The sequence below is a fragment of the Anarhichas minor genome, unplaced genomic scaffold, assembly GCF_050575085.1.
Source record: "Anarhichas minor isolate MPS153535 unplaced genomic scaffold, ASM5057508v1 ptg000051l, whole genome shotgun sequence".
NCBI lineage: Eukaryota > Metazoa > Chordata > Actinopteri > Perciformes > Anarhichadidae > Anarhichas > Anarhichas minor.
In genome coordinates, this window is record NW_027466497.1 from 6,248,544 (window position 1) to 6,268,914 (window position 20,371).

The 20,371-nt window shown below is 39.7% G+C and overlaps 3 protein-coding genes across 3 annotated transcripts; all 3 read right to left on the reverse strand.

The window, feature by feature from the left end:
- Window positions 1-1,463: 1,463 nt before the first annotated feature.
- Window positions 1,464-4,921, reverse strand: LOC142931398 (major histocompatibility complex class I-related protein 1-like). The gene is made up of 5 exons (XM_076075298.1): window positions 4,810-4,921; window positions 3,830-4,096; window positions 3,308-3,586; window positions 1,977-2,279; window positions 1,464-1,693 (listed from the first exon to the last, which is right to left on the reverse strand). The coding sequence occupies exons 1-5, from the start codon at window positions 4,856-4,858 to the stop codon at window positions 1,605-1,607; spliced, it is 987 nt and encodes a 328-aa protein (XP_075931413.1). The 5' UTR covers window positions 4,859-4,921; the 3' UTR covers window positions 1,464-1,604.
- A 1,712-nt stretch (window positions 4,922-6,633) lies between these two features.
- On the reverse strand, window positions 6,634-10,514 carry LOC142971965 (major histocompatibility complex class I-related protein 1-like). The gene is made up of 5 exons (XM_076112716.1): window positions 10,403-10,514; window positions 9,417-9,683; window positions 8,895-9,173; window positions 7,036-7,338; window positions 6,634-6,752 (listed from the first exon to the last, which is right to left on the reverse strand). The coding sequence occupies exons 1-5, from the start codon at window positions 10,449-10,451 to the stop codon at window positions 6,634-6,636; spliced, it is 1,017 nt and encodes a 338-aa protein (XP_075968831.1). The 5' UTR covers window positions 10,452-10,514.
- A 1,345-nt stretch (window positions 10,515-11,859) lies between these two features.
- Window positions 11,860-18,188, reverse strand: LOC142972077 (major histocompatibility complex class I-related protein 1-like). Its single transcript, XM_076112872.1, has 5 exons — window positions 18,084-18,188; window positions 17,107-17,375; window positions 16,585-16,863; window positions 15,334-15,654; window positions 11,860-13,615 (listed from the first exon to the last, which is right to left on the reverse strand). Exons 1-5 carry the CDS (start codon window positions 18,158-18,160, stop codon window positions 13,575-13,577), a joined length of 987 nt encoding a protein of 328 aa, XP_075968987.1. The 5' UTR covers window positions 18,161-18,188; the 3' UTR covers window positions 11,860-13,574.
- Between the last annotated feature and the right edge of the window lie 2,183 nt (window positions 18,189-20,371).

Here is a 20,371-nt window from a genome sequence, read left to right on the forward strand (position 1 = left end):
AAGCCAATACATGTCAGCAGGTACTGAACCTTGTTGTCCCATTTGGGTCTCTCCTCCACCCCAGAGTCTTCTGCTCTGCCCATCCTCAGCCGGCAAAAAGCACAATCCCAGCTCGTCTCTGTCTTCCTCCCTTTAGTGGGCTGTCTTTACTGTTCAATTCAATTCATTTTGTATCGCCCAAAATCACAAATTGACCTCAGAGGGCTTTACAATCTGTACACACACGACATCCTCTGTCCCAGGACCCTCACACCGGTACAGGAAGAACTCCAAACAAAACCTTTAACGGCGAGAAAAAAGTAAGAAACCTCAGGGAGAGCAACAGAGGAGGGAAGTGTACAGAATGAACAACATAATAGAGTTACAACACATTCAATGCATATGACATGAATGATTCATGGACTGTTGGTTAATCAGTAGCAGCTTTGAGTCACGGTTACAGAATTTATTGTTTTTTAAGAGGAAATCAGGCCACCGGGATTTCCTGTCAAAACACCGGGCATGATGATTTAATGGTTAAACTTGCCAAGTCTGTTGAAAATGTTAGCGTGCAAAGACTCAGATTAATGGATAACCTGGTGATGCTGTTTTAAATGTAGCACTGATCTAAAGCGCACCTTTTGGATGCAGTCAATAGAAAAGACACCAACACAACAGTTGTACCGTAACAGAGATGTGTCTTTATTATTGTTAATACAACTAGAAAGGTTCACTCAGTGATTGAATTAATATAACCCACAATTTGCAAATCCCACTTAAACATGCAGCGATAACTGGCCACCCAAAATATAATGCAGTTTGCATTACACATCCATCAAACATGTAGAAAAAGTTATGAAAACAGCACCAAATGTAAACTGTGATATTGCAAAACTGTTAAAGATATCAAAAAGCTGACTTATGCATTAATAGATTGCTGGACCATCAGGGGTGAGCTGACGACCGTTCATGTAAACATTGTCAAAAAACTGAACCAGAAAAAGGAGAGGACATCTGGAAAGTACCCAACCTCAGACCACTTGGAGGACCTCATAGAAGAGTTCCCATTAACTTCATAGGAGTGCTCCGACACAGGAAGATCACAAACAAAGAAGGAACATATTGATTATATCCTCTCTCATGTTGGAAAAGGCAGCTGACAGAGAAAAAAACAAAGTATGACTTAAAATATCCCCAAACCCTCCAAAATACTGTCTGCGTGTCGACCTCAAGGACCATGGACAGAAGAGGACCCATCCATCATCCGGTCTGTCACAGGTCAGAACAGATAAAAGGTGAGCCAACCATTGGTTCATCAGTGTGACTGAAGACCTGTTTGATGCTGCAGACTTTGCCACGACAACTCTGGACATTTCACTCTGTGTTTGCAGGAATGAATCCTGAAATAAAGAGACGTTACAATATTAAATGTTAAAGAAAATACAGAGTTTATGAAAAGAAACCAACAAAACACTTTTGCATGTTTAGCATGAATTTCACTGACTTCTGCTTTGACTGTAAATGTGGGAGAGCTCATACAGTATACGCAGTACGTCTTCTACTGTGTTGAATCCAACAGTGGAGTAAAAATGGCTTCACTCACCATTATTGTTCCTCCTCCAGATTCAGAGTCCAGCGATGCAGAGTGCCGGAAGCAGCAGCAGTCCTACAACAACTCCAGTAACACCAGCAGCAGAAAACTCTGACGGAGAAACTGGAACACAAAACATTCACACGTTGTCTCTACCACAGATGATGAGAACAATGTTATCATAGAAATAATTGCCCAAATTATGACAATAAGAGTCAGAAGAAGAGGATAAGAGGTTGCAAACCTGATTATTCTATCAGGATTAAGAGGAGGGTTAAAGATTTAAAAGTCACAACAACTCGTCTGTTGAATTGACAACAAAATGCTTTTGGGCATAACCTCTGAAGTTATGATCCAGGTCTAGCGTTAGTTTTTAAACTTCCATCACATCTGATCTCAGTCTTACCCCAGTTGGTCCTGATCTGTGCTTTGTCCAGTTTGGTGACGATGACGTCCTCCACACCAGGGAGATGAAACACACAGTCGTACCTCCTCCAGTCTTCAGGTGCGACTGATGAAAGGATCAGGTCCACACTGATCTGGAAGGATCCATCGTGGTTGGGGAGGATCTCTCCGTGGTCCACGTCCTCGTGATGCTCCTCTCCATCTTTCCTCCAGTACATCATGGCTCTGTCAGGGTAGAAACCTGTAGCGTGGCAGCTGACTGTGGAGGAGGGAGTCTTCTGGAGGAGAGACACTGAGGGAAGGTCTAGGGATTTAAAAACAAACAAGAAAACTGTGTATAGGACTTAGGCTGGCATGTTATGCATCAATAGAAATAAATCAGTTTAAAAGCATCAGTAAATATTGATGCACGTTACTTTCTTACCCTGGACAGTACACATGTCATGTGATTTAATGCAAATGCACATCATGCAGTCTACTTACACCACCAGGGGGAGCCTTATTCATGATAATACTACACTTACCGAATTACTACTAGTGAGGCACTGCAATAAATAGTGTATTTAATATTAAACAATGACAACATCTGGGGGTTGTGAGATGTAAATAGAGAGTAAAAATAAAGTCCTGCTACACAAATCTCTATTAATCATTGAGAATGTTTTTGTAATCTGTGTTTATTTGTGAAATAATGAATAATAGTTTGAACTCCAAAAGCCTTGAACAGTTAATTTAAATTTGTTTTATTTTGAGGGTTTATAATTTAAATAAATTATTTGAGAGGTTTAGACAGGAAGTGTCTCTTTGTGTTTGTCTCTCTCACCAAGACACAACTATTTGTAATGAATCTAAACCAAAGCCTTTGATCCTTACAATGCATTGTATTTTATAAGCTTGACATGTTATTTATTTAATGTAAAGATATGTAAATCAGTGAAAATACTACTGTTTAATAACCATGTTTTTCAGGGACTGAATTTTAATTTAAGGACCATTCATCATTAAATCAATAATATATTCATTGATATTCCTGAGTATCAGTAATCATCAATAAATTATTATTTATCTTAATATTAACATCTCAACATGAAGTACTGGGAGTTAAATGTGTTCATGTAGCAGATGTGAATGATGTCACTTAGAGTCACCGTGAGGAACTTTAATGAGCTTTAAGTGAATAAAGTTATGAAATAAAAGTGGAGAGGACGCCAAGAATGAAAGAGATGAAGTGAGGTGAGAGAAACTATGTCCATATTTACTCTACATTAAAAACAGAAGAGGCGTGTGAACACTTTAGTGTCCTTTAAAGAGCATCAGGTCATGTGAATCTACCTGTTCTCTGCAGAGAGCTCCTCCCATAGTGCACATACGTCTTCAGCCAGTCAGGACATTCGTGGTTGAAGTAATATTTCTCGTATTCTAATCTGGCTTTGTCAGCATCCCATCTAAGTTTGGTGCTGAATGCCTGCTGTCTTGGTGCAGTCCACGTCAGCGTCTGCAGGTCCAACACAATGAAGTCTTCTCCATCATAACCATACTGATGAAAACCAATCACCTCTCCAGTCTCATCATCCCACTCACAGCCGTTCATCCTCTGTAAAATGTGGGCACCTGAGAGAGGTAGAGAGGGAGAAAGTGACATCGCAGCACAGACGATTATTAACACATAACATCACATCTTCACCACAGAGACACGCTGATCCACCAATTACTGGCTCTGTGGAAGCCACTCAACATCTGCTGGAAAACAGAGTGAAAGTCCATATTCTCTTCATCAAAAAGCACTGGCATGTGTTCATACAGGAAGCTACATCTCACCAGCTAAACGTTAAACATGAACATAAACAGACCTACCTCCAGTTTGGTTTAAGCGCTGCTTCAAGCCGTCAATGTTGGCTCTGAAGAACTGCTGCTCACTCAAACACCTCCGAGTATACCACTCAATGTGTTGTGGGTCATCCTTTAGCAAATGTCTCATCCAGTCCTGTTTGGGCTCCGGGATATTGCTGTTGCTGTCACAGTAACCCATCTGGACTTCATCGACCATCCCAAAACCCACAAACTCTGGAATGTTTGTGACTCCAGAAGTTGCAGTCAGGACATATTTCAGGGAGTGTTTCACTGCAGAACAAAGAAGGTTTATTGGAACTTAATTTTTATACAAATTATGGATATTAATGGTCGTCAATTACAATAAAAAGGGAGAATTTAAAAATATGTTAAATCACAATGAGCTACCTAAAGAATATGTTGTAGACCCACTAACGTTACTAATTTTATGTTGTGACTTTGTGCATTGAGCAACGAGTCATGTAGATGGCCCGTGTACAATAATAATATATGTTTTATTATAGCCTTATTTTAAATCATGTAACTTTGGCCTTCTTACAGCAGATATTTGTTCATTTGTGATTGTGTACTTTAGGGAATTATTATTATTAGCTAGTCAACGTCTTGTAATAGTTGTCGTATATAATTTGATTTACAAACAATAATATATGGGGATAGCCTCTATCCTCCCTAAAGATACGGACATTACTTCACACAGAGGTTATGAACAACTTTTACTTTCCTCCACTAAAGCATGAATGCAGCATATGTGTCGTTCTGTAACGCACTGACGAGTAACCTACATGAGAACAATACATAGGCTGATCATGTGAAGTCAGTGTCAGATGGACACGTTTGAATAACGGAATTATTATAAACACGTGTGACGGAGTGAAAGTGAAACTACTCCTGATGTCGCTCTTTACAAAGTGACTGCAACGAGTTTTACAGCGACAATAATAACAGGAAACAGCGTAACGGTGAGAGTCACAGTGTGATCTTACCTGTAGATGCAACATGACAGAAGAGCAGCAACATAAATAACGTTTTCATGTTGATATGATAAGTAAACCTCAAGCTGAAGAGCGAGTCAGGTGAATGAACGTTCACCTGTGATACCGGGCATGCGCAGTGTATGTAGGGTGCGGCGTGACCTTTGAGTCATAACATAAAAAATAGTCGAAATCAAAATCACCACATTTGGACATACAGCACAGGTAAGGAAAACACCAGACGTTTCCAATCCCCACTGCAAAGCCAATACATGTCAGCAGGTACTGAACCTTGTTGTCCCATTTGGGTCTCTCCTCCACCCCAGAGTCTTCTGCTCTGCCCATCCTCAGCCGGCAAAAAGCACAATCCCAGCTCGTCTCTGTCTTCCTCCCTTTAGTGGGCTGTCTTTACTGTTCAATTCAATTCATTTTGTATCGCCCAAAATCACAAATTGACCTCGGAGGGCTTTACAATCTGTACACACACGACATCCTCTGTCCCAGGACCCTCACACCGGTACAGGAAGAACTCCAAACAAAACCTTTAACGGCGAGAAAAAAGTAAGAAACCTCAGGGAGAGCAACAGAGGAGGGAAGTGTACAGAATGAACAACATAATAGAGTTACAACACATTCAATGCATATGACATGAATGATTCATGGACTGTTGGTTAATCAGTAGCAGCTTTGAGTCACGGTTACAGAATTTATTGTTTTTTCAGAGGAAATCAGGCCACCGGGATTTCCTGTCAAAACACCGGGCATGATGATTTAATGGTTAAACTTGCCAAGTCTGTTGAAAATGTTAGCGTGCAAAGACTCAGATTAATGGATAACCTGGTGATGCTGTTTTAAATGTAGCACTGATCTAAAGCGCACCTTTTGGATGCAGTCAATAGAAAAGACACCAACACAACAGTTGTACTGTAACAGAGATGTGTCTTTATTATTGTTGATACAACTAGAAAGGTTCACTCAGTGATTGAATTAATATAACCCACAATTTGCAAATCCCACTTAAACATGCAGCGATAACTGGCCACCCAAAATATAATGCAGTTTGCATTACACATCCATCAAACATGTAGAAAAAGTTATGAAAACAGCACCAAATGTAAACTGTGATATTGCAAAACTGTTAAAGATATCAAAAAGCTGACTTATGCATTAATAGATTGCTGGACCATCAGGGGTGAGCTGACGACCGTTCATGTAAACATTGTCAAAAAACTGAACCAGAAAAAGGAGAGGACATCTGGAAAGTACCCAACCTCAGACCACTTGGAGGACCTCATAGAAGAGTTCCCATTAACTTCATAGGAGTGCTCCGACACAGGAAGATCACAAACAAAGAAGGAACATATTGATTATATCCTCTCTCATGTTGGAAAAGGCAGCTGACAGAGAAAAAAACAAAGTATGACTTAAAATATCCCCAAACCCTCCAAAATACTGTCTGCGTGTCGACCTCAAGGACCATGGACAGAAGAGGACCCATCCATCATCCGGTCTGTCACAGGTCAGAACAGATAAAAGGTGAGCCAACCATTGGTTCATCAGTGTGACTGAAGACCTGTTTGATGCTGCAGACTTTGCCACGACAACTCTGGACATTTCACTCTGTGTTTGCAGGAATGAATCCTGAAATAAAGAGACGTTACAATATTAAATGTTAAAGAAAATACAGAGTTTATGAAAAGAAACCAACAAAACACTTTTGCATGTTTAGCATGAATTTCACTGACTTCTGCTTTGACTGTAAATGTGGGAGGGCTCATACAGTATACGCAGTACGTCTTCTACTGTGTTGAATCCAACAGTGGAGTAAAAATGGCTTCACTCACCATTATTGTTCCTCCTCCAGATGAAGAGTCCAGCGATGCAGAGTGCCGGAAGCAGCAGCAGTCCTACAACAACTCCAGTAACACCAGCAGCAGAAAACTCTGACGGAGAAACTGGAACACAAAACATTCACACGTTGTCTCTACCACAGATGATGAGAACAATGTTATCATAGAAATAATTGCCCAAATTATGACAATAAGAGTCAGAAGAAGAGGATAAGAGGTCGCAAACCTGATTCTTCTATCAGGATTAAGAGGAGGGTTAAAGATTTAAAAGTCACAACAACTCGTCTGTTGAATTGACATCAAAATGCTTTTGGGCATAACCTCTGAAGTTATGATCCAGGTCTAGCGTTAGTTTTTAAATTTCCATCACATCTGATCTCAGTCTTACCCCAGTTGGTCCTGATCTGTGCTTTGTCCAGTTTGGTGACGATGTCGTCCTCCACACCAGAGAGATGAAACACACAGTCGTACCTCCTCCAGTCTTCAGGTGCGACTGATGAAAGGATCAGGTCCACACTGATCTGGAAGGATCCATCGTGGTTGGGGAGGATCTCTCCGTGGTCCACGTCCTCGTGATGCTCCTCTCCATCTTTCCTCCAGTACATCATGGCTCTGTCAGGGTAGAAACCTGTAGCGTGGCAGCTGACTGGGGAGGAGGGAGTCTTCTGGATGAGAGACACTGAGGGAAGGTCTAGGGATTTAAAAACAAACAAGAAAACTGTGTATAGGACTTAGGCTGGCATGTTATGCATCAATAGAAATAAATCAGTTTAAAAGCATCAGTAAATATTGATGCATGTTACTTTCTTACCCTGGACAGTACACATGTCATGTGATTTAATTCAAATGCACATCATGCAGTCTACTTACACCACCAGGGGGAGCCTTATTCATGATAATACTACACTTACCGAATTACTACTAGTGAGGCACTGCAATAAATAGTGTATTTAATATTAAACAATGACAACATCTGGGGGTTGTGAGATGTAAATAGAGAGTAAAAATAAAGTCCTGCTACACAAATCTCTATTAATCATTGAGAATGTTTTTGTAATCTGTGTTTATTTGTGAAATAATGAATAATAGTTTGAACTCCAAAAGCCTTGAACATTTCATTTAAATTTGTTTTATTTTGAGGGTTTATATTTAAATTAAGTTATTTGAGAGGTTTAGACAGGAAGTGTCTCTTTGTGTTTGTCTCTCTCACCTAGACACAACTGTTTGTAATGAATCTAAACCAAAGCCTTTAATCCTTACAATGCATTGTATTTTATAAGCTTAACATATGTTTTTTATTAAATGTAAAGATATGTAAATCAGTGAAAATAATACTGTTTAATAACCATGTTTTTCATGAACTGAATTTTAATTTAAGGACCATTCATCATTAAATCAATAATCTATTCATTGATATTCCTGAGTATCAGTAATCATCAATAAATATTGGTCCCAGCTCTAATTATTATTTATCTTAATATTAACATCTCAACATGAAGTACTGGGAGTTAAATGTGTTCATGTAGTAGATGCAGATGTGAATGATCTCACTTAAAGTCACGATGAGGAACTTTAACTGATTATGAAACAGTCTCAGTCTAATACTGATGCCTCTGAGTGGGAACATTGGCTATTTTTATATAGTGAATCTTAATGCTTGTCATCTGAGCCACCGGGTCAGATTTAACGCAAATTTAGACAAAATCATGCAGGTTCATCAGAAGCTCCACAGACAGACCATGATCCGGCTTCCCTGCAGGCTTTGGCCTTGAGCCAGCGTCGGTGGAAGGTGGAGAACTTTGCACCCGTCAGCGGCGGCTTCTCTTCCAGCCAGTAGAAGCGCTTCATCTTGCTGCTCCGCTGGGAGCCAACACAAACACCATGCTGCTGGAGGCCCAGGCCGTATTACTGGACCCACTGGAGGGAATGGAGTCACGGGAGAACCAGAACCAGGAGTGCATGGAGCACACTGTCAGACCTCTGCTGCAGTAAAATGAGAGGTTTTCTAAAGGGACCCTGGTGCTCACAAACACGACCGTTTTTGTCCACATGGACCGCCAGAATCAACACAAAGTTAAAGTTCCTTCTAGTAGCTTTAAGTGAATAAAGTTATGAAATAAAAGTGGAGAGGACGCCAAGAATAAAAGAGATGAAGTGAGGTGAGTGAAACTATGTCCATATTTACTCTACATTAAAAACAGAAGAGGCGTGTGAACACTTTAGTGTCATCAGGTCACGTGAATCTACCTGTTCTCTGCAGATAGCTCCTCCCATAGTGCAGATACTTCTTCAGCCAGTGAGGACATGTGTGGTTGCAGTAATATTTATCGTATTCTAATCTGGCTTTGTCAGCATCCCATCTAAGTTTGGTGCTGAACGCCTGCTGTCTTGGTGCAGTCCACGTCAGCGTCTGCAGGTCCAACACAAGGAAGTCTTCTCCATCATAACCATACTGATGAAAACCAATCACCTCTCCAGTCTCATCATCCCACTCACAGCCGTTCATCCTCTGTAAAATGTGGGCACCTGAGAGAGGTAGAGAGGGAGAAAGTGACATCGCAGCACAGACGATTATTAACACATAACATCACATCTTCACCACAGAGACACGCTGATCCACCAATTACTGGCTCTGTGGAAGCCACTCAACATCTGCTGGAAAACAGAGTGAAAGTCCATATTCTCTTCATCAAAAAGCACTGGCATGTGTTCATACAGGAAGCTACATCTCACCAGCTAAACGTTAAACATGAACATAAACAGACCTACCTCCAGTTTGGTTTAAGCGCTGCTTCAAGTCGTCAAGGTTGGCTCTGAAGAACTGCTGATTGTTAAAACACCTCTGAGTATACGACTCCATGTGTTGTGGGTTATCCTTTATAAAATCTCTCATCCAGTCCTGTTTGGGCTCCGCAGTCTTGCTGTTGCTGTCACAGTAACCCACCTGGACGTCATCGACCATCCCAAGACCCACAAACTCTGGAATGTTTGTGACTCCAGAAGTTCCAGTCAGGAAAAATTTCAGGGAGTGTTTCACTGCAGAACAAAGAAGGTTTATTGGAACTGAATTTGTAAACATTTTGTGGATATTAATGGTCGTAAATTACAAAATAAAGGGAGTATTTAAAAATATGTTAAATCACAATGAGCTATCTAAAGAATATGTTATAGACCCACTAACGTTACTAATTTTATGTTGTGACTTTGTGCATTGAGCAACGAGTCATGTAGATGGCCCGTGTACAATAATAATATATATTGTTTTATTGTAGCCTTATTTTAAATCATGTAACTTTGGCCTTCTTACAGCAGATATTTGTTCATTTGTGATTGTGTACTTTAGGGAATTATTATTATTAGCTAGTCAACGTCTTGTAATAGTTGTCTATATAATTTGATTTACAAACAATAATATATGGGGATAGCCTCTATCCTCCCTAAAGATACGGACATTACTTCACACAGAGGTTATGAACAACTTTTACTTTCCTCCACTAAAGCATGAATGCAGCATATGTGTCGTTCTGTAACGCACTGACGAGTAACCTACATGAGAACAATACATAGGCTGATCATGTGAAGTCAGTGTCAGATGGACACGTTTGAATAACGGAATTATTATAAACACAGTGTGACGGAGTGAAAGTGAAACTATGACTCCTGATGTCGCTCTTTACAAAGTGACTGCAACGAGTTTTACAGCGACAATAATAACAGGAAACAGCGTAACGGTGAGAGTCACAGTGTGATCTTACCTGTAGATGCAACATGACAGAAGAGCAGCAATATAAATAACGTTTTCATGTTGATATGATAAGTAAACCTCAAGCTGAAGAGCGAGTCAGGTGAATGAACGTTCACCTGTGATACCGGGCATGCGCAGTGTAGGCGTGGCGTTACCTTTAGAGTCATAACATCACCACATATGGACATACAGTACATGGTTTTCAATGAATAGGAAGTATGAAAAATTTTAATCTGAAAAGTAACTATAGCTGTCAGACTAATAAGAAGTATGATAATTCCCTTTTAAATTTAGTGGAGTAGAAGTTTATGCAACTTTATACTTCTAAATGTGTCATGCCATTTCTAAATGGTAATACTACAAGTAGTACAAGTACTTCAACTTTGTATGCAGCCTTGTGTTTGAATAATATTGTTTAGTTAGCGTACAGTCCTCCACTGTATAGACAGGTACAAAGGTACAACAACAATAACTTTACATTCATGATGCAGCTATTGACTAAAACATATTTTTTACAATACTTTTATTTTGATGTTTCTACATATTTCTACAAATATACAGAGATGGAAGAAGTACAGATATTGTACTTAAATCAATGTAGTGATACCACAGTGTGTAAATACTGTTACAAGTAAAAAGTCCTACATTTAAAATATTTCTTTAGTAAAAGTGCAAAAGTGTTAGCATCACAATAGATCACAATAATATAATACATTTAATTAATCTGGTGCATCATATTATAGCATCTCACCTCCTCCATAGATTTGGCACAGGTAAGGAAAACACCAGACGTTTCCAATCCCCACTGCAAAGCCAATACATGTCAGCAGGTACTGAACCTTGTTGTCCCATTTGGGTCTCTCCTCCACCCCAGAGTCTTCTGCTTTGCCCATCCTCAGCCGGCAAAAAGCACAATCCCAGCTCGTCTCTGTCTTCCTCCCTTTAGTGGGCTGTCTTTACTGTTCAATTCAATTTATTTTGTATCGCCCGAAATCACAAATTGACCTCAGAGGGCTTTACAATCTGTACACACACGACATCCTCTGTCCCAGGACCCTCACACCGGTACAGGAAGAACTCCAAACAAAACCTTTAACGGTGAGAAAAAAGTAAGAAACCTCAGGGAGAGCAACAGAGGAGGGAAGTGTACAGAATGAACAACATAATAGAGTTACAACACATTCAATGCATATGACATGAATGATTCATGGACTGTTGGTTAATCAGTAGCAGCTTTGAGTCACGGTTACAGAATTTATTGTTTTTTCAGAGGAAATCAGGCCACCGGGATTTCCTGTCAAAACACCGGGCATGATGATTTAATGGTTAAACTTGCCAAGTCTGTTGAAAATGTTAGCGTGCAAAGACTCAGATTAATGGATAACCTGGTGATGCTGTTTTAAATGTAGCACTGATCTAAAGCGCACCTTTTGGATGCAGTCAATAGAAAAGACACCAACACAACAGTTGTACTGTAACAGAGATGTCTTTATTATTGTTGATACAACTAGAAAGGTTCACTCAGTGATTGAATTAATATAACCCACAATTTGCAAATCCCCCTTGAACATGCAGCCATAACTGGCCACCCAAAATATAATGCAGTTTGCATTACACATCCATCAAACATGTAGAAAAAGTTATGAAAACAGCACCAAATGTAAACTGTGATATTGCAAAACTGTTAAAGATATCAAAAATACTAAATTATCTTATTAATCATCTACAACTCCTTAATAATTGGTTTGTAAAATATATAATACTTCATTTACAAATGGGGAATCCATTATTTATAAAATATGAAAACACAATAATCAGCGGTGTATAAAGTACCCAAAAGCCATACTTGAGTAAAAGTAAAGATACCTTACTGGAAAATGACCCCAGTAAAAGTAAAAGTCACCTATTAGAATACTAATTGAGTAAAAGTCTTAAAGTATCTGATATTTATTGTACTTAAGTATCAAAAGTAATTTTCTGATATTAAATGTACTTAAGTATTGAAAGTAAAAGTACAAGTAAATGCTGTTAATAAAGCAAAGGGTCAGAATTTTGAGAATTATGAAGTTTATTCTTTTAAGTGCTGTGGCACCATGACCAAGGACATGGAGCTGTGTTGACAATGATTGTGTTGGCTGTGATCCATCCAGGAGCAACAATGTTCAACATAATATATTGTACATAAATATACTTTTGCATCTACTATGAACTTATCATCATAAATCTCCGAAAAGCAATATGACACTATGAAGGAGTTGTAACAGTGCGTTTATAAGTATGCTCATTCCGACTAGAGGATGTAGAGGGCAAATGCATCATATTGTGTTCAGCAAAAAATATCCACTTGATGCATCAGGTCAGTGTTGTGAGAAAGGACACCTGCCTTGTGAACTCCTATGGGCCTGATTTGAACACAATAGGCAAAGGTTTGTCTCAAGCTGAATCTGCAATTGGGCGACTGCTACCATCATAACTCCATCTGATCATCCACAAAACGACTCAAATATCAAAACATGATCGATACTAAAGTAACAACCCAGTCATTACTTGAAACTGAACAATGTCCTGTTCATCTTCAAAAGAAGTTGGTTTTCAAAATTGCGAGAATTCCGTCTCGCTCTTCTTGGGCTGAAGACTAGTCCTGCGATGCTAACTAGCCTTTCACAGGCCGCTGAGGCAGGTAGAGGTGTGTTCAGCTTCACACACAGCTTGCGCACAGCTGGGAAGGATTCCCCTAATGCTAACACTAATGCTAACCCTAATGCTAACACTAATGCTAACCCTAATGCTAACCCTAATGCTAACACTAATGCTAACCCTAATGCTAACACTAATGCTAACCCTAATGCTAACAGTAATGCTAACACTAATGCTAACCCTAATGCTAACACTAATGCTAACCCTAATGCTAACACTAATGCTAACACTAATGCTAACCCTAATGCTGCGCTCTCGCGGCTCCTGTCAATCCTATGGTGTGGTGGCTAGCTAACGTTAAGTTAGCTAACGTTAGCCAACTAGTGCTGCAATGATTATAGCTAAGATGACTCAAATCAACACAATCTCACAACTGTCAACACTTCCTCAGCTCACTAACTCGCCAGCGATCTGTCTACTACACGAATTGTCTCATTTGAGTTACGATAGCTAGCGAACGTTAGCCTAACATACACCATGTATAGCTAAATCAGAAGATCAGACACCTGTCTCCCCCCCTCCCCCGCCAAAGATATACTCCAATCCTGTGGGGATTCATCTTAATTTACCTCAATGTGTTTCCTGAGGTTGGATGGGGAGTTTTTGAATGCCAATATTTCAGTAGATTTGGGTAATAAGAGGCACTTCATCCGGCATGAAGAATCTTTCACTCCAACATAAGAAAACATTTCTTGCAAATATGGCCACGGGTGTTGGTCTTCGTCACCACCGTAGTTTGTTGCGGGAGTAGCAGGTGCTTCCATTTCTGCTTCCGTCATGAAATCAGTCATCGCAGAGTGGAATTCTGCTCATGTAGTCTCGCTAGCTATAGCATATAGCATCCTGGGCATCACTGGGAACCTAAACACCGCGGCTTTGAGAGCACTTGTTTGCAATTGCGCATTAACGTGATTAACCAATGATTTAACCTGCAAGCTAGGACCACTGATTCACCAAACCTGCTTGTTACAGTCTGTGTTCCACCACAGTCCCCGACGCTGGTCTCATGATTCATTTTGTTTCTAAAGATAGATTTGATTTTGTAGCGAGTAACGAAGGTTTCAGGGGAAATGTATCGGAGTAAAAGTATCAGTTTTCTTTGCAAAATGTAGTGAAGTAAAAGTGAAAGTCAACAGAAATATAAATAGTAAAGTAAAGTACAGATATCCAAAAAAACGACTTAAGTACAGCAACTAAGTATTTCTACTTCGTTACTGTACACCACTAACAATAATGAAACACATAATAGACGACCTTATTAATCAAGAATAAAACATTTGTTACTGTTATGAACTGCATACTAATGAATTATTAATGTAGGAACAATGCTTTATGAATGATGAATTAAGTGTTTACTCATACTTAACTAATGCTTCATAGTGTGTAACCAATAAATGCTTTGTACGGCATAAATAGTCGGTAAAGTATGCCTTGTGAAAGTAAGGGTGGTCTTCAAATATCCCCAAACCCTCCAAAATACTGTCTGCGTGTCGACCTCAAGGACCATGGACAGAAGAGGACCCATCCATCATCCGGTCTGTCACAGGTCAGAACAGATAAAAGGTGAGCCAACCATTGGTTCATCAGTGTGACTGAAGACCTGTTTGATGCTGCAGACTTTGCCACGACAACTCTGGACATTTCACTCTGTGTTTGCAGGAATGAATCCTGAAACAAAGAGACGTTACAATATTAAATGTTGAAGAAAATACAGAGTTTATGAAAAGAAACCAACAAAACACTTTTGCATGTTTTGTATTCATTTCACTGATTTGTGCTTTGACTGTAAATGTGGGAGAGCTCATACAGTATACGCAGTACGTCTTCTACTGTGTTGAATCCAACAGTGGAGTAAAAATGGCTTCACTCACCATTATTGTTCCTCCTCCAGATGAAGAGTCCAGCGATGCAGAGTGCCAGAAGCAGCAGCAGTCCTACAACAACTCCAGTAACACCAGCAGGAAACTCTGACGGAGAAACTGGAACACAAAACATTCACACGTTGTCTCTACCACAGATGATGAGAACAATGTTATCATAGAAATAATTGCCCAAACTATGAAAATAAGAGTCAGAAGAAGAGGAGAAGAGGTCGCAAACCTGATTCTTCTATCAGGATTAAGAGGAGGGTTAAAGATTTAAAAGTCACAACAACTCGTCTGTTGAATTGACAACAAAATGCTTTTGGGCATAACCTCTGAAGTTATGATCCTGGTCTAGCGTTAGTTTTTAAACTTCCATCACATCTGATCTCAGTCTTACCCCAGTTGGTCCTGATCTGTGCTTTGTCCAGTTTGGTGACGATGTCGTCCTCCACACCAGAGAGATTAAACACACAGTCGTACCTCCTCCAGTCTTCAGGTGCGACTGATGAAAGGATCAGGTCCACACTGATCTGGAAGGATCCATCGTGGTTGGGGAGGATCTCTCCGTGGTCCAGGTCCTCGTGATGCTCCTCTCCATCTTTCCTCCAGTACATCATGGCTCTGTCAGGGTAGAAACCTGTAGCGTGGCAGCTGACTGGGGAGGAGGGAGTCTTCTGGATGAGAGACACTGAGGGAAGGTCTAGGGATTTAAAAACAAACAAGAAAACTGTGTATAGGACTTAGGCTGGCATGTTATGCATCAATAGAAATAAATCAGTTTAAAAGCATCAGTAAATATTGATGCACGTTACTTTCTTACCCTGGACAGTACACATGTCATGTGATTTAATTCAAATGCACATCATGCAGTCTACTTACACCACCAGGGGGAGCCTTATTCATGATAATACTACACTTACCGAATTAGTACTAGTGAGGCACTGCAATAAGTAGTATATTTAATATTAAACATTGACAACATCTGGGGGTTGTGAGATGTAAATAGAGAGTAAAAATAAAGTCCTGCTACACAAATCTCTATTAATCATTGAGAATGTTTTGGTAATCTGTGTTTATTTGTGAAATAATGAATAATAGTTTGAACTCCAAAAGCCTTGAACAGTTAATTTAAATTTGTTTCATTTTGAGGGTTTATATTTAAATTAAATTATTTGAGAGGTTCAGACAGGAAGTGTCTCTTTGTGTTTGTCTCTCTCACCTAGACACAACTGTTTGTAATGAATCGAAACCAAAGCCTTTAATCCTTACAATGCATTGTATTTTATAAGCTTAACATGTTATTTATTAAATGTAAAGATATCTAAATCAGTGAAAATAATACTGTTTAATAACCATGTTTTTTATGTACTGAATTTTAATTTAAGGACCATTCATCATTAAATCAATAATCTATTCATTGATATTCCTGAGTATCAGTAATCATCAATAAATATTGGTCCAAGTCCTAATTATTATTTATCTTAATATTAACATCCCAACATGAAGTACTAGAATAAAAGAGATGAAGTGAGGTGAGAGAAACTATGTCCATATTTACTGTACATTAAAACAGAAGAGGCGTATGAACACTTTAGTGTCCTTTAAAGAGCATCAGGTCACGTGAATCTACCTGTTCTCTGCAGAGAGCTCCTCCCATAGTGCACATACTCCTTCAGCCAGTGAGGACATTCATGGTTGAAGTAATATTTACTGTATTCTAAGCTGGCTTTGTCAGCATTCCATATAAGTTTGGTGGTGAACGCCTTCTGTCTTGTTGCAGTCCACGTCATCGTCTGCAGGTCCAACGCAATGAAGTCTTCTCCATCATAACCAAACTGACTAAAACCAATCACCTCTCCAGTCTCATCATCCCACTCACAGCCGCTCATAGCCTGTAAAATGTGGGCACCTGAGAGAGGTAGAGAGGGAGAAAGTGACATCGCAGCACAGACGATTATTAACACATAACATCACATCTTCACCACAGAGACACGCTGATCCACCAATTACTGGCTCTGTGGAAGCCACTCAACATCTGCTGGAAAACAGAGTGAAAGTCCATATTCTCTTCATCAAAAAGCACTGGTATGTGTTCATACAGGAAGCTACATCTCACCAGCTAAACGTTAAACATGAACATAAACAGACCTACCTCCAGTTTGGTTTAAGCGCTGCTTCAAGTCGTCAATGTAGGCTCTGAAGACCTGCTGATATTTAAAACACATCTGAGTATACCACTCCATGTGTTTTGGGTTATCCTTCATAAAATCTCTCATCCAGTCCTGTTTGGTCTCCACGATCTTGATGTTGCTGTCATAGTAAGCCATCTCGACTTCATCGACCATCCCAAAATTCACAAACTCTGGAATGTTTGTGATTCCAGAAGTTGCAGTCAGTAACACTTTCAGGGAGTGTTTCACTGCAGAACAAAGAAGGTTTATTGGAACTTAATTTTTATACAAATTATGGATATTAATGGTCGTCAATTACAATAAAAAGGGAGAATTTAAAATTATTTTAAATCACAATGAGCTACCTAAAGAATATGTTATAGACCCACTAACGTTACTAATTTTATGTTGTGACTTTGTGCATTGAGCAACGAGTCATGTAGATGGCCCGTGTACAATAATAATATATGTTTTATTGTAGCATTATTTTAAATCATGTAACTTTGGCCTTCTTACAGCAGATATTTGTTCATTTGTGATTGTGTAGTTTAGGGAATTATTATTATTAGCTAGTCAACGTCTTGTAATAGTTGTCGTATATAATTTGATTTACAAACAATAATATATGGGGATAGCCTCTATCCTCCCTAAAGATACGGACATTACTTCACACAGAGGTTATGAACAACTTTTACTTTCCTCCACTAAAGCATGAATGCAGCATATGTGTCGTTCTGTAACGCACTGACGAGTAACCTACATGAGAACAATACATAGGCTGATCATGTGAAGTCAGTGTCAAATGGACACGTTTGAATAATGGAATTATTATAAACACAGTGTGACGGAGTGAAAGTGAAACTATGACTCCTGATGTCGCTCTTTACAAAGTGACTGTTACGACTTTTACAGCGACAATAATAACAGGAAACAGCGTAACGGTGAGAGTCACAGTGTGATCTTACCTGTAGATGCAACATGACAGAAGAGGAGCAACATAAATAACGTTTTCATGTTTATATGATAAGTAAACATCAAGCTGAAGAGCGAGTCAGGTGAATGAACGTTCACCTGTGATACCGAGCATGCGCAGTGTAGGCGTGGCGTTACCTGTAGTCATAACGTCACCACATATGGACATACAGTCCATGGTTTTCAATGAACAGGAAGTATGAACAATTTTAATCTAAAAAGTAACTATAGCTGTCAGACTAATAAGAAGTACGATAATTCCCTCTTAAATTTAGTGGAGTAGAAGTTTATGCAACTTTATACTTCTAAATGGTAATACTACAAGTAGTACAAGTACCTCAGCTTTGTATGTAACTATGTGTTTGAATAATATTGCTTAGTTAGCGTACAGTCCTCCACTGTATAGACAGGTACAAAGGTACAACTAAAATAACTTTACATTCATGATGCAGCTGTTGACTAAAACATATTTTAACAAAACTTGTATTCTGATGTTTCTACATATTTCTACAAATATACAGAGCTGGAAGAAGTACAGATATTGTACTTTAGTGAATGCAGCGATACCACAGTGTGTAAATACTGTTACAAGTAAAAAGTCCTGCATTCTATTTGTTTCTTTGGTAAAAGTGTAAAAGTATTAGCATCACAATCTGTAGTATGAAGTATCAAAAGTAAAGGTACTCTATGCAGAATGGTCCATTTTAGAATCATATATTATATTACTGTATTATAATTATTGATGCATTGATTTATCTCTTTAATGTTGCAGCTGGTAAAGATGGAGTCAAACTACTTTATACTGCTGGGAAGCTTAATAGATAACACATCATAATAAGTTGATTTATACTTTGTAATCACCTGAATCTGCAAAGTATCTACAACCGTCAAACACATAGTGAAGTGAACAGTAGTTCAGTATTTCCCTCTGAAATCTAGTGGAGTAGAAGAGTAAAGTAGCATAACATGGAAATACTCAAGTAGGCAACTTCAAATATAGGACCTACAGTATTTAAATATATGTAACTACAACTACTGAGTTACATTCCAGCACTGCAAACATATTTATACAAAATATAATGTATTGTAATGCTGTTGTTAAAGTCGCAGACAAACGGACCTACATCCTGTTCTCCTGCAGGATGCCGCTGCTGCTGCCTCCAGCAGCCTGAGGTGAGTGTGTTGAGTCAAATCTCGCGATATTTCCAGTGAGACCTCTTATATCATCACAAAGCCGTTTTGCATCCAGGCAAGAAGAGTATTGTCGAAAATGCACCCCAGTAATGACACCAACATGGAGGCAATTCCTACACATAGGAAGTATACGATAAACAACATTTCCAATACCACAAAGACGTTTTCAGCTCGTTAAATAATGAAGAAAATGATAAAATAAAAAATCCTATTAAATGTCACAAATGATTCTAGGCCACCCACCGACTCCTCCCAGGAGTGGTGTGTCACAGTTCAGCTCCACACCCTCCTCACTCTTATTGTCAGTCACTCCCTCCTCATTAGTCTAAACTCCCTTCACCTGTTCACTCACCTGCCTCTGATCAGTAATCAAGCCCCTATATAGACTCCTGACTCCCAGACACATTTGCCAGATTGTTCTTCGGTTCTATGCCAGACTCTCCAGCACACTCTCACGGACTGATCTCCTGTTACCGATCCTGCTTGCCCCTGTTCTACCCGCCTTGCCTGACTCCCGGTAAACCCACCAGCCTTCTGATCCTGACCCTGTTTGAACTCTGCCTGCCATATTTGAAGTTGGTAATAAAAGCCAAAGATCTCTGGAATCCGGTGTGTTGCATTTGGGTCCATATACAAACCCGTTACATTACAATCTGGCCAGTCATGGACCCAGCACACACCCCTGCACCAGTGAGCCGTTTCGAGAGTATCGAGGGGGCTCTCCAGCAGCATGAGGCACTGATGACCAACATCGCCACTGAGACACGTCAGTCAGCAGCAACACAGGAGCAAGCTATGGCTGCATTAGCCACTCAGGTCCAACAACTAACAGCAGCCCTGACCCAGCATGTAGTCTCAGCTTCGCCTCCTGCCCCTCCGACGCCTGCTCCAGCACACGAGCCCCGTGTGGGAACCCCAGAGCGCTATGCTGGAGAACCTGCGGGCTGCAACCCATTCGTCACCAACTGCTCCATCTTGTTTTCCCTACAGCCCTACACGTTTGCCTCGGAGGAAGCTAAAGTAGCCTTCACAATCAACCACCTGACAGGCAGAGCACGACTCTGGGGCACCGCTGAATGG